Below are 14373 nucleotides of genomic sequence, written 5' to 3' on the forward strand. Positions count from 1 at the left end.
GTGTGTGTGTGTTTGTACACGTGTGAGTCTCTTAAATGGCTGCTCATGAGCTTGGTCAGCGTTTGGGTGTGCAGCGGCAGGGTCAGTAAACAGGGCTGTGGATGGACGAAGGAACACAAGGGAAGTGCTTGTGTGAGGCACAAAGGGCCGCACTCATGGCCTGTCCTCCCCTCTCCACCCCTCTCGAACCCTTCAGCCACGGACCGTTCATCTGCCTCTGACGCATGTTTGTTTTAGTGCCATGCAGTCAACCCTGCAGACTTGCTGGCTGGGGGGCAAGATCACACTGACCAGAAAAATTGGGTAGAGGGGGGTGAAGAATTCAGGGACAAATTAATGCAGAATGGTTCTTCAGGGTGCACGCTGGACTGTTTACCTTTTAACACGACATTGACCCAGAGCATATAGTCTGTACAACATTGTAGTGGCTTCAGGCTGCTGTCTGAAAATTCTGGAGTGTCCCGGCCAAAGCCAAATGCAAATCCTATTCAACATCTAGTGATAGACCTAAAGATATACCTAAACAGTTCTTAGATGTTTGCTGTCAATCTGACGAAGCTTGAGAGGATCTGCCATGAAAAATGGGATAAACTGCCCAAATCCAGGCTAAACTGGCAGAGACCTATGCAAGAAGACCGAAGAGACCTCCTATGTAATAAAAGTATTGATAAAGGGTCTGAATTCTTTTAGGGAATAAAAGGTCAGGTAAGGCTTATTGGGTAAAATGGTAATTAAATCGATTCTAAATCAAATACACAACAAAGGAAGTGAAGTGTGCAAAAAGTCATGTGATCTGAATACTCTCTTTATGCTCTTTTATGCTCTTGTTATGCATGCAGGTAGCCATTCAAACTGCACATCTCTGCCCCTCTCCCATGGAGAGATGATGAGGCTGGACGAGGGTCGATTCCCAGCAATGGAGCTCAACAACAGGCGTCTCTCCATCAAGAATTCCTTCTCCCGCAAGAACGGCATCTACACTCGGTCGGTTTGCTTTGCTTCACTGTTACTATTAGTAATGTGTCAACCACTACTAATTATCTAAACACAGTGTGCAGTATGTCACACAGAGAAACTATTTATGATTTTTAACAATTTACTAAACTAAAGGTATGTACAGCACATGTTTTATAAGCCTAGCTTATATATCGCTCAGCAAACTACCTTGCCAACTCATTCAGCATGCTGTGTCAAGTACATATCTAAACTAAAGCAGCGGTCCCCAACCTTTTTTGCACCACAGACCAGTTTCATATAAGATATCATTTCACGGATCGGCGTGGGCGGGAGGATTTAAAATTAAATTATACGACAAGCATAGTAAAAAACAGTGCATAACAATACTACTCACCAGTGATGGAAAATCAATGGGAACTCTTACACTGCAACAAGACGCTACCACTTAGTGGCGATGGGAGACAATAACACCCAAAGTGTGTTCTTTATGTCCAGTCTACTCTGCAACTTTGTTTCAGATGCCGTCAATGCAGAAAATCTCGCTTCACAAAGATACGATGTTGGAAATGGAAGCAGTGTTTTCATTGCTTTTGTAGCAGCCCAGTAATAAATGACCCATGGACCGGTACCTATAGCATTTCAAATTAATCAAGGAATAAAACTAAAATATTTACAGCTACAATGTCCCCTGATCTTAAACTTGAAAGGCACTTATTACGGCTTTTGTGAGTCCAACTGCCTGAGTGCAGAAATAAGTGGCTGTAATTGACAGCAATGTTACTGGATCATCTTTAGATGGATGGATGAATGGATAGATGGGTGAATAGATAAGATAGATAGATAGACAGACAGACAGACAGACAGACAGATAGATAACAAATAATTAACGGTACAAAACAAAAACGTGCATCATTGAGCCTTGGCCGCCCATGACCCTGTCGCCGGTTTACCACTGTTCCTTCCTTGGACCACTTTTGAAAGATACTGACCACTGCAGACCGGGAACACCCCACAAGAGCTGCAGTTTTGGAGATGCTCTGACACAGTCGTCTAGCCATCACAATGGTCAGTGTATAATGGATGACCGTAGCAACCAACACTGCAAAAAGACAAATATATGGATACTGTCACGTCACACACACACACACACACAAGTCTCTACAGTGTAGTAATTATAAGCAATGAATGAATAAGTGCAGGATGTGAAGTTTCAGTAAAAAGTAAGACTTAAATAGTAATAAAATTATTAAAAGAGGGATGAGTTGCAAGAGAAACTAACAAGCTGCCAGTTAACACTGTATCTATAGTAAAATACTGTTGTGGGTGTGTGCATAGTGTTATGGGGATGCTTTTGACAGAGTCTGGCAGTCTGATCAGGACTGACTGGAAAACAATTGATGCAACTGCCTTGGAAAAAGGATGGGTGAATCCTTTTTAAGTCACTACTGCTTTTTTCCACTACAAACTGATCCACAGTGCAACAGCGTTAAATTACATAAGCAACCTGCCTTAGATTACTAAACCAAGCATTTCATGTTCCTAAACTCCCATGTAGACACTAAGTGAAGAATTGGCTACGATTCCAATAGCGCTCGTCCCCTCTGCCTTTCAAGTGTTGGCCGAAAGGGACACGAACAGACAGTCTGTGCCAGTCTGAACACTAAAGATCTGTGCCCCTCGCTTTTCACATTCTTATTGAAATTCAGAGCACAAGCTGAAGAAAGTTGATATTTATGTAAGTGCTCCAAAACAAAGCGCCTGTTTTCCACACACGAGGAGCTCTCTTTGTTCAGTTTTCACCGAACAAAGAGTGGCTTTTGACGAGCGCTGACCGCTTCCGCCGGTCACATCGACTTGAGTTCGAGCAATGTTTGTACAAATAGATTAGGATTTGTGTATACAGCCCAGATCTGCACGGAGGTCAATGTACTAGAGTATAGTTGCTTGCGAGGGAGTCGGTAGGCCGGGCGACTTCGGGACGGGGGGTGGGGGGTGGGGTGGGGGGTTGGACTCGTCATCGGCTTCCTGCGGTGGTAACCGGAGAGGGCACTTTGGACCCATTAGAGAGGAATGCAGGAGGAGGAAGAGGGGGATCAAAGGAGCCAGAGAAGCACCCTGGCTTTGAAGTACTCCACTTGGGTAATGTAGAGCTACGTAGTTGCCCCCTAGAGAGACCAGTGGTGACTGGGAATCAGAAAAATTGATTTGTGTTGGGCTGTAAGATTAGGGTAGAAGATGCAGATGCAGAAGCGCAAACTCCATCTATCCATCTGATTGACCAGATGGATAAAGGCAACAAACTGAGGACTTATAGGATTGAGAGAAAGATAATCAGGGGATCAAGTGTGAATAATTTATACCCCATTGAGGATGGGTGCTGGGCTGTTTTAACATGGCCACCCGTCAAAGCTCTGTCCCTGCTAAAAAAGGTCAACCCCCTCTGAATTTTAATCATGTTGCCCCCCTCCCCCGGCTCACATGAGCTCATCCCACAGGAACTGTTTCTTCAGCCACTTCGATTTCAGCTTCCTAATTATATTACTTTAAAAATATCACTTTAATGTGATAAGGGTTTTTCACATCTATATATATATATATATATACACGCACCAATGAGCCAAAACATTAGTACCACCCGCCTAATTTGCTGTCTAAACAGCTCTGACCCACCTAGACATGGACTCTACAAGACATCTGAAGGAGTCCTGTGAAACATGGTACCATGACTTCATTCATGGTATCATGACTTCATCTCTCCATCAAAATACCAAAATATTTGTATTGTACTAGCTTATTCATCCTAGATTTCACACAAAGTCAACAGGCAGGCCTACAGCACAGCAAAGCAAATGAACTAAACCCAAACAGGCACCCAGAAACCCATCTGCACTAAATTTGGGAAATGATCAGTGTCGGAATGCTGTTTTGCTGTTCCTTCATGCGAAGCAGAACTTTCATTTCTGTTGCTGTCTGTCCTACATGATGTTCATATTCACCAAGTATTAAAGGGGTTAACCTGGCAAACAGGATCAAATGTGTGAAGCATGATAGTTATGCCCTTTCTACCAGCCAAACAGTTACATCTCTATCAGCCGGGAGATCAAAGAAGCTCAAAAGATTAACATTATGAAGGGTTGAACTGCTTCTTCTTAATGGTCCTCTTAACTGCTCTCCATCTGGCTGGCCAGTTTACTGACTGCTAATGTGAATCCCCTGACAGTGATTAGCAGATTTTTTAATCCATAGGATCAAATGATACAATTTAAGACATGGCTGTTAAGTCTGTAAAAAACAAGCTAAATAGAAATGCTACGTTAGCATTAGCAGGGACAGTGGACAGTGTGGTGTTTAGAAACTCCATCCAGAGAAACAGATGGACTACAGTCAGTAATTGTAGAATTACAAAGTGCTTCTATATGGTAAGTGGAGCTGATAAAATGAAAAGTGAGTGTAGAAACAAGGAGGTGGTTTTATATTATGGCTGATGAGTATATATATATATATATATATATACAGTGTATCACAAAAGTGAGTACACCCCTCACATTTCTGCAGATATTTAAGTATATCTTTTCATGGGACAACACTGACAAAATGACACTTTGACACAATGAAAAGTAGTCTGTGTGCAGCTTATATAACAGTGTAAATTTATTCTTCCCTCAAAATAACTCAATATACAGCCATTAATGTCTAAACCACCGGCAACAAAAGTGAGTACACCCCTTAGTGAAAGTTCCTGAAGTGTCAATATTTTGTGTGGCCACCATTATTTCCCAGAACTGCCTTAACTCTCCTGGGCATGGAGTTTACCAGAGCTTCACAGGTTGCCACTGGAATGCTTTTCCACTCCTCCATGACGACATCACGGAGCTGGCGGATATTCGAGACTTTGCGCTCCTCCACCTTCCGCTTGAGGATGCCCCAAAGATGTTCTATTGGGTTTAGGTCTGGAGACATGCTTGGCCAGTCCATCACCTTTACCCTCAGCCTCTTCAATAAAGCAGTGGTCGTCTTAGAGGTGTGTTTGGGGTCATTATCATGCTGGAACACTGCCCTGCGACCCAGTTTCCGGAGGGAGGGGATCATGCTCTGCTTCAGTATTTCACAGTACATATTGGAGTTCATGTGTCCCTCAATGAAATGTAACTCCCCAACACCTGCTGCACTCATGCAGCCCCAGACCATGGCATTCCCACCACCATGCTTGACTGTAGGCATGACACACTTATCTTTGTACTCCTCACCTGATTGCCGCCATACATGCTTGAGACCATCTGAACCAAACAAATTAATCTTGGTCTCATCAGACCATAGGACATGGTTCCAGTAATCCATGTCCTTTGTTGACATGTCTTCAGCAAACTGTTTGCAGGCTTTCTTGTGTAGAGACTTCAGAAGAGGCTTCCTTCTGGGGTGACAGCCATGCAGACAAATTTGATGTAGTGTGCAGCGTATGGTCTGAGCACTGACAGGCTGACCCCCCACCTTTTCAATCTCTGCAGCAATGCTGACAGCACTCCTGCGCCTATCTTTCAAAGACAGCAGTTGGATGTGACGCTGAGCACGTGCACTCAGCTTCTTTGGACGACCAACGCGAGGTCTGTTCTGAGTGGACCCTGCTCTTTTAAAACGCTGGATGATCTTGGCCACTGTGCTGCAGCTCAGTTTCAGGGTGTTGGCAATCTTCTTGTAGCCTTGGCCATCTTCATGTAGCGCAACAATTCGTCTTTTAAGATCCTCAGAGAGTTCTTTGCCATGAGGTGCCATGTTGGAACTTTCAGTGACCAGTATGAGAGAGTGTGAGAGCTGTACTACTAAATTGAACACACCTGCTCCCTATGCACACCTGAGACCTAGTAACACGAGTCGCATGACATTTTGGAGGGAAAATGACAAGCAGTGCTCAATTTGGACATTTAGGGGTGTAGTCTCTTAGGGGTGTACTCACTTTTGTTGCCGGTGGTTTAGACATTAATGGCTGTATATTGAGTTATTTTGAGGGAAGAATAAATTTACACTGTTATATAAGCTGCACACAGACTACTTTTCATTGTGTCAAAGTGTCATTTTGTCAGTGTTGTCCCATGAAAAGATATACTTAAATATCTGCAGAAATGTGAGGGGTGTACTCACTTTTGTGATACACTGTATATATATAAAATATTTTAACACTACAATAAAAAAAAATAATAAAAAAATAATAATAAGAATTTACACTATAACACCATATGACACGTCTTCTTAATGCACTTTTTGCTATGAAATGATGATTGCAGTTATATAGATAGATTTTAATTAAGGATGCAGTTACTCAGATCTGCAAATGCTGCATAGAACCATTAGGCTACCAGATAATGAAGTGCAATTTATCACTCCGTCAGGCATCAAGATCTTGATAAACAATTCCTAAAACAGTTTTATGTCTAAAATAGCTAAACCAACTAACTTTTGACCTCGTAATATGTTGACCACCAGCTGTGTCCATTGTAGCAGACTCAGATTTATTCATTTCTTCTGAAACTGATCGACCTTTCCACTTAGTTTCTCTATCTTTTTTGCTTTTCTTCTCCCTGGTCCAGATCTCCTCCTCGTCCGAGTCCAGGTGGTCTGCACTACTCTGACGAGGACGTCAGCTCCAAATGCAATGACCTGGTGCCCGCCGAAAACAGCAGTCTGACTGAAAAACCCTCAGAGGTGTCTGACTCACAGGTACACCAGTCTCAGTTTCAGTATTTAGTGCTGGGGAGTGTAAAATGAAATAGGGGCTGGTTTACCACTGAAACATTGTTGCTGTTGGGCCCATAAGCAAGGCCCTTAACCCTCAATTGCTTAGACAAAATACTTCCACAGTACTGTAAGTCGCTTTGGAAAAAAGTGTCTGCTAAATGCCATAAATGTAAATGTAAGTGAGTTTGAGGGAGGACACAGTAGGGGGCACTTCCAGTGGGTTAACAAACTTTGGCCACTCCCAAGAGTCAGTCATGTCATAATAGAGCCAATTATAGCATGATGGAGCACTGCACCACTCGAGTGCTTATATGTGAGTTATACAGTATATTTGTGATATATATTTGTGGGGCGGCACCGTGGCACAGCTGGTAGAGTGATGCTGGTACAGCATGTGTCCCAGGGATCTGGCTTCAAGTCTGCCTTTGGCCACTATTTATTTGTGTGTAAATAAGAACATATGTTTGTTGCACTGCTATGAATTGACGCCCTGCACTCCTGACTTGTACCCAATGCCCTTGGGTGGCACCTGACCAGCCGTGACTCTGACCAAAATGGGTGGCATGTGTGTTTACACAAGTATTTAAAAAGTATCATTCCAAAATTGGTACCTGCATTCTGAAGTGTGGCCATTGGTATGGTTGGTATGTTCTTCCTATTCACTGGTTACCTTGAAACTCAGTGTCAGTTGGTTCTGCGAGTGGCGTCGAGTTTAAAAGACGTTGAGTTTCAAGGTATTTTTTTACATAAGGATGTATGGTAAACCTGTTAATGCGTTCCGTGGTCCTGTGGATCTGCATATATTTTAGGCTACGGTAATCTAATTTAATGGGGTTGTTTTTGACACTTATGCACGTATGCACAAATATAATATACTGTAGTTTCAAAGATTTTAAGTTTAGGGGAGGTCAAGTTACAAGGTTCAACAAGGTTCAGTTTTCTCTCACCATCTAAAAACAAGCACAAATTAAACTGGCTGCTGTAAATGAGTAAATCTGTAAGTATGTGCTTCCCTGAGGTGTATCAGTGTCCTGTTCAGACTACGTTCCAGCCTTGTGCACGCTGTTTGGGTGGCGGCTTGTTCTAAATGCTAATAGTTTAACACTATGTCTATGTAACCAGTAAAATATACAAGATGACCTCTGCATGATATGCAAACTGATACGAGGCCACCCGAATCCTGACACCTTTTTATTCAGAGTGCTTACCTCCCTCCAGGGAAACAGATGAAAAGCCTGGGCTGATTCACTCAGCTTTGGTGGGGGTTAGATTTTATCCAGCAGGGAATGCACATTTAATTAAAGATGTCTTTTAGAACCTTTCCTCTGAGGCATGAGCTACATGACTCGGCAACATTCAAAACAAAAGCTAAAGCAATGACGGAGGGAGCTTGTCAAATCGAGACCGTTGGGAGTAAGACAAGGCAACTTTTTCATCATATTCTTAGTGGCTTTTCTTCTGTTTGCTAGGCATCTGTACTGCAAATAATGCTCCTTGGTGCTACATTAACAGTTTAGAAAGCCTCAGGTTTCACTGCTAAGCCTTTGCGTACTACTTTCAGGAGATTTAAAAGGGTTCCCATGTTCCAGCGAATCGTGAAAACAAACCATTTGATTGTTTGCGTTTGCATATTTGATCCAAAACGACATTCTTTGCTTCGTCAGATTTACATTTCATTGCTGTCTAGTTTACCAAGTTTGTTAGTATTTAAAAGTCTTGCTTGTGTAGTACTCGAGTGGCGCAGCTGCCTAATACGCTGGCGCACCAACACCAAAACTGATTCTCGAGGTGAAGTCTCGGAACTGCCATAGGCCTGGGATGATTGGATGTGTCTGAGGGAGATGTAGGCACAAGTGATGGAAGAATACAGAGAAAGTAATAATAATAATAATAATAATACATTTTATTTATATAGCGCTTTTCAAGATACTCAAAGACGCTTTACATAAGACAAATAATCAAAACAAATACGTACATACACCATACAAATCATAGTACAAAATCAAAAAAAATAGTACATCAACATCAAGAATAATTAAGATAAAAACAAAGAGAGCAGCATAAGACAGTTCATTAAAAATTAGCTAAATTATGAGAGAACAACAAATATAGAACAATTTCTTAAAATTAGACAGAAACAGGACAGATTCACATGCAATCAGGAAACTGAAAACTTTACAAGTTTTAGGATCTAGGACTTCACATTTATGTCGTGATCTAAGTATAAAAACTATTAAAAAGAATAGCAAAAATAAAAGCGTTTATTTCGTGTTGTTACAAGTTAAATGCCATTTTGAATAGATGAGTTTTGAGAAGTGACTTGAATAAAGATGGAGCAGCTATGGAAAAGGCCCTGTCACCCCAGGTTCGGTGCTTGGTCCTAGAGGATATGGACAGTAGGTTAGCCTCAGAAGAGCGAAGGCTACGGGAGGGAATGTGCTGATGGAGCAGGTCGGTGAGGTAGGATGGGGCCTGATAATGGAGAGCTTTGTGAGTGAATAGAAGAATTTTGAATTGAATGCGTTGAGCAACGGGAAGCCAATGAAGTTTTTGGAGAACAGGTGTAATATGATCACGGGAGCGAGTATGAGTAAGGAGGCGAGCAGCTGAATTCTGGATATACTGAAGTTTTTTTAGGATTTTGTTAGATGTACCATAAAGGATGCTATTGCAATAATCAATTCTGGATGTAATAAAAGCATGAATCAAGGTTTCGGCGGCAGAAAAGGAGAGTGATGGACGTAGACGTGCTATGTTTTTTAGATGAAAGAAAGCAGTTTTGGTGATGTGATTTACATGGAGGTCAAAAGAGAGGTTGCTATCAAAAATTACACCAAGATTTCGGATGTTAGAAGACGGAGACAAAGTGTCATTATCAATGGTAATTTGAAAATTTTTTGTGGTTTTTGCCAGGGTTGTAGGACCTACGATGATCATATCTGATTTTTCACAGTTTAATTTGAGGAAATTAGCTTTCATCCACAATTTCATTTCAGTGATGCAATTTGTCAGAGTGCAGTGAAGTTCAGTATTAATGGATTTGGAGGAGATGTAAAGCTGAATATCATCAGCATAGCAGTGGAAATGTAAACCATGCCGACGTATGATGTCACCAAGGGGGAGCATATAAAGAATAAACAAAAGGGGACCTAACACTGAGCCTTGGGGAACGCCTTGGGACAGTGGAGCAATGGCAGAACTACAATTGTTGATATTAACAAACTGTTGTCTGTTTACGAGATATGACCTTAACCACAAAAGGGCAGTACCAGTGATGTTGACAGAGGATTCAAGGCGGGACAGAAGAATGGAGTGATTAATGGTGTCAAAAGCTGCAGTAAGATCAAGGAGGATGAGAATATTAATTTGTCCAGAGTCTGAGGAAAGAAGAAGGTCATTTGTGACTTTGAGGAGGGCTGACTCAGAGCTGTGCTGGGGGCGGAAACCAGACTGAAATGATTCAAATAGATTATTGGAATTTAGGTGATCTTTGAGCTGTGAGGCAACAACACGTTCCAGTATTTTCGACAGAAATGGAAGATTGGAAATGGGCCGAAAGTTACTCATAATGTTAGTCAAGTCCAGGTTTTTTAAGTATGGGAATAACAGCAGCCAATTTGAGTGATTGAGGGACTGAGCCAGAACTAAGAGAGGAATTGATTATCTCTGTGATAAGTGATGAGATAACTGGAAAACAACCCTTAACAAGTTTTGATGGAGCAGGATCCAAAACACAAGTGGAGCTTCGCATCCCTGTCAAGATCTCAGATAGGTCCAAATGAGACACAGGTGAGAACTGAGACAGAGGCTGGGTAATAAATTGAGGTGAGATAGGCGGAGAAACAGAGATGACAGGGGAAACTGTCAGAAAATTGTGGATATTCTCAACTTTTGTTTGAAAAAATGAGAGTGAAAGTAGAGTGGTCCTCCTGTTTTCTGCACTGATAGATCATAATTCACAATGCCACATTGATCCCTAGGGTTATGTCCTCTGCCTTTATTGGCATTGGTGCCTTTTCTGTCTTTTGTAAAAGCTTTGGAGTTACCCAGCAGTGTGGGATCTAAAAATAGCCAGTGTGACCGTTACCCTTAAGGGGAACACATTGTGCAAAAAGTGCTTCTGCTGTAATGCTTTGCATATGCTCAAACAAGTCCACACAGCAGATGTAGCCTGAAGCATCATGAGCAGCATCATTTTTTTTTTCATTTGATTCATTTTACTGCAGACTAAAATAGTTACACTTGGATTAAAAAGTAAGTGAACCCTTTGGAATGACTCTGGTTTCTGTATTGACTTATACATGTCCCATTATAGACAATCTAATTAAACCAGTAACATGAAACTCTTGTACTGTTTATGTCTTTTATTTAGCACATTGAATACACATCCACAGTGCAGGGAGAAAATGTTGAACCTATGTGTTAATGTAACGGGGTGGCTGCCAAATGGAGATTTCACCTAATAATATAACGGGTAGCATGGTGGCTCGGTGGGTAGCACTGTCGCCTCACAGCAACAAGGTCCTGGGTTTGATTCCCAGGTGTAGTTTGCATGTTCTTCCCGTGTCTGTGTGGGTTTCCTCCGGGAGCTCCGGTTTCCTCCTACAGTCTAAAAACATGCAAGTGAGGTAAATTGGAGACACAAAATTGAAAATCCATGACGGCGCCCAGGTGGCACAGCAGGATATTCCGCTAGCACCTCTCGGTTCAAAACTCCGGTCGGCTGGGCGCCATCTAGCGGGCATAATTGTCAGTGCCTGCAGCAGACACATTTCTGCTAGGGCGGGATGACCGGACTATGTGGGTGGGGTTTTCAAACACTGTGTAAGGACCCTGATTGGCAGATAGAGAGGTGCCTGTGCAGGATGCATGGGTAAAAAAGGGTTCCGCTAAGGGCTGCGCGCGGGTCGGAGGAGGCGTGAGCAGCAATATACCCACCCAGCCCAACAGATCCCCCAGCAGCAGAAAATGCATAAATAAAATAGAAAAGATAATTGTCCATGACTGTGTTTGACATTAAACTTGAACCGATGAATCTTGTGTAAGCAGTAACTATTGTAAAACATAAAGTTAAAATCCTAATAAAATAAATAAATAAATAATATAATCATATTGTCTTTACTCCTTTTTAATTCCAGGGCAGCGACAGCGAAAATGAACTGGATTCGGCCCGACAGAAAACACACTCCTTCGTCAACCACTACATCAGCGACCCGACCTACTACAACTCATGGCGGCGTCAGCAGAAGGGCGTCTCGCGGCCACCCGCGTACAGCTACGGACAGTCGGAGGGCACGGCAGAGCCAGAGTCGCGCCCTCAGGCTCCACCTCTGCCGCCTCTGCCTCCGCTCCTGCCCCACAACACTCCATCCCCACAGCCGCTAAGTCAAGGCACGCTGTTCAGGCCCAAGGGCAGTCGGACTCCAACTCCCTCGCTGCTGACTTCTGAGGCTCACAGCCAGCACGGCCTGTACAGGTCCCCCAGCAGCCTGGGCTCCTCCGCTCAGACGCCAACCACAGGCTTCTCATCTTTTGTTTGATACAAGTCACCTGGTCAGAACTCCCATGAGAGCAGTGGTCCACACCTCCCATGTCACTGTTGTGGTTTGGATCTTTTTCATGGTTTGATCTATTGAGGAGTTACTCTATCATTGTAGGCTGCGTTTGTATTTTAGTTTACATGTGTGTGTGTGTGAGTTAATGTACAGTGTATCACAAAAGTGAGTACACCCCTCACATTTCTGCAGATATTTAAGTATATCTTTTCATGGAACAACACTGACAAAATGACACTTTGACACAATGAAAAGTAGTCTGTGTGCAGCTTATATAACAGTGTAAATTTATTCTTCCCTCAAAATAACTCAATATACAGCCATTAATGTCTAAACCACCGGCAACAAAAGTGAGTACACCCCTTAGTGAAAGTTCCTGAAGTGTCAATATTTTGTGTGGCCACCATTATTTCCCAGAACTGCCTTAACTCTCCTGGGCATGGAGTTTACCAGAGCTTCACAGGTTGCCACTGGAATGCTTTTCCACTCCTCCATGACGACATCACGGAGCTGGCGGATATTCGAGACTTTGCGCTCCTCCACCTTCCGCTTGAGGATGCCCCAAAGATGTTCTATTGGGTTTAGATCTGGAGACATGCTTGGCCAGTCCATCACCTTTACCCTCAGCCTCTTCAATAAAGCAGTGGTCGTCTTAGAGGTGTGTTTGGGGTCATTATCATGCTGGAACACTGCCCTGCGACCCAGTTTCCGGAGGAAGGGGATCATGCTCGGCTTCAGTATTTCACAGTACATATTGGAGTTCATGTGTCCCTCAATGAAATGTAACTCCCCAACACCTGCTGCACTCATGCAGCCCCAGACCATGGCATTCCCACCACCATGCTTGACTGTAGGCATGACACACTTATCTTTGTACTCCTCACCTGATTGCCGCCACACATGCTTGAGACCATCTGAACCAAACAAATTAATCTTGGTCTCATCAGACCATAGGACATGGTTCCAGTAATCCATGTCCTTTGTTGACATGTCTTCAGCAAACTGTTTGCGGGCTTTCTTGAGTAGAGACTTCAGAAGAGGCTTCCTTCTGGGGTGACAGCCATGCAGACCAATTTGATGTGTGCGGCGTATGGTCTGAGCACTGACAGGCTGACCCCCCACCTTTTCAATCTCTGCAGCAATGCTGACAGCACTCCTGCGCCTATCTTTCAAAGACAGCAGTTGGATGTGACGCTGAGCACGTGCACTCAGCTTCTTTGGACGACCAACGCGAGGTCTGTTCTGAGTGGACCCTGCTCTTTTAAAACGCTGGATGATCTTGGCCACTGTGCTGCAGCTCAGTTTCAGGGTGTTGGCAATCTTCTTGTAGCCTTGGCCATCTTCATGTAGCGCAACAATTCGTCTTTTAAGATCCTCAGAGAGTTCTTTGCCATGAGGTGCCATGTTGGAACTTTCAGTGACCAGTATGAGAGAGTGTGAGAGCTGTACTACTAAATTGAACACACCTGCTCCCTATGCACACCTGAGACCTAGTAACACTAACGAGTCACATGACATTTTGGAGGGAAAATGACAAGCAGTGCTCAATTTGGACATTTAGGGGTGTAGTCTCTTAGGGGTGTACTCACTTTTGTTGCTGGTGGTTTAGACATTAATGGCTGTATATTGAGTTATTTTGAGGGAAGAATAAATTTACACTGTTACATAAGCTGCACACAGACTACTTTTCATTGTGTTAAAGTGTCATTTTGTCAGTGTTGTCCCATGAAAAGATATACTTAAATATCTGCAGAAATGTGAGGGGTGTACTCACTTTTGTGATACACTGTATATGCATTAACAATCAGACAATCATTCAGCCGATCAAACTAGTCACTTAAACCCCTTCCAGACTCAAAATCTGTGTAAATACTGGGTTTTACTTTAATATGTTCTCTTTTCTGTGTGCAAATGTTTTAATAGATGCGTCTCAGTAGGGCTCTCACGCGGTAATGTATCAGATTTTCAGATTTACCTGTTAAATTGCCACATGAATGTACTTTGCACTCACAAAATTAGGCCATCCAGTGAATTGCAAATTAATGCCTGAGTGTGAAAGGGGGCTTTAGCTATTTACAAATAAATATTTAAAAAGACAGCGAAGATTTCAACATTGGCATGCATGTACATT

General features: G+C 42.9%; 1 protein-coding gene across 1 annotated transcript in view; it reads left to right on the forward strand.

Annotated features, from left to right (window-relative positions):
• Positions 1 to 12232, forward strand: part of sdk2a (sidekick cell adhesion molecule 2a) — a 75852-nt gene extending 63620 nt beyond the window's left edge. Inside the window, exons 42-44 of the mRNA XM_063018434.1 lie at positions 840 to 984; positions 6540 to 6669; positions 11826 to 12232. Coding sequence (XP_062874504.1) covers positions 840 to 984; positions 6540 to 6669; positions 11826 to 12227 — 677 coding nt within the window. The 3' untranslated portion in view covers positions 12228 to 12232. The remainder of the gene's footprint in view (positions 1 to 839; positions 985 to 6539; positions 6670 to 11825) is intronic.
• Positions 12233 to 14373: the final 2141 nt, after the last annotated feature.

This window comes from Trichomycterus rosablanca, chromosome 22 (genome assembly GCF_030014385.1).
Source record: "Trichomycterus rosablanca isolate fTriRos1 chromosome 22, fTriRos1.hap1, whole genome shotgun sequence".
Taxonomy (NCBI): Eukaryota; Metazoa; Chordata; class Actinopteri; order Siluriformes; family Trichomycteridae; genus Trichomycterus; species Trichomycterus rosablanca.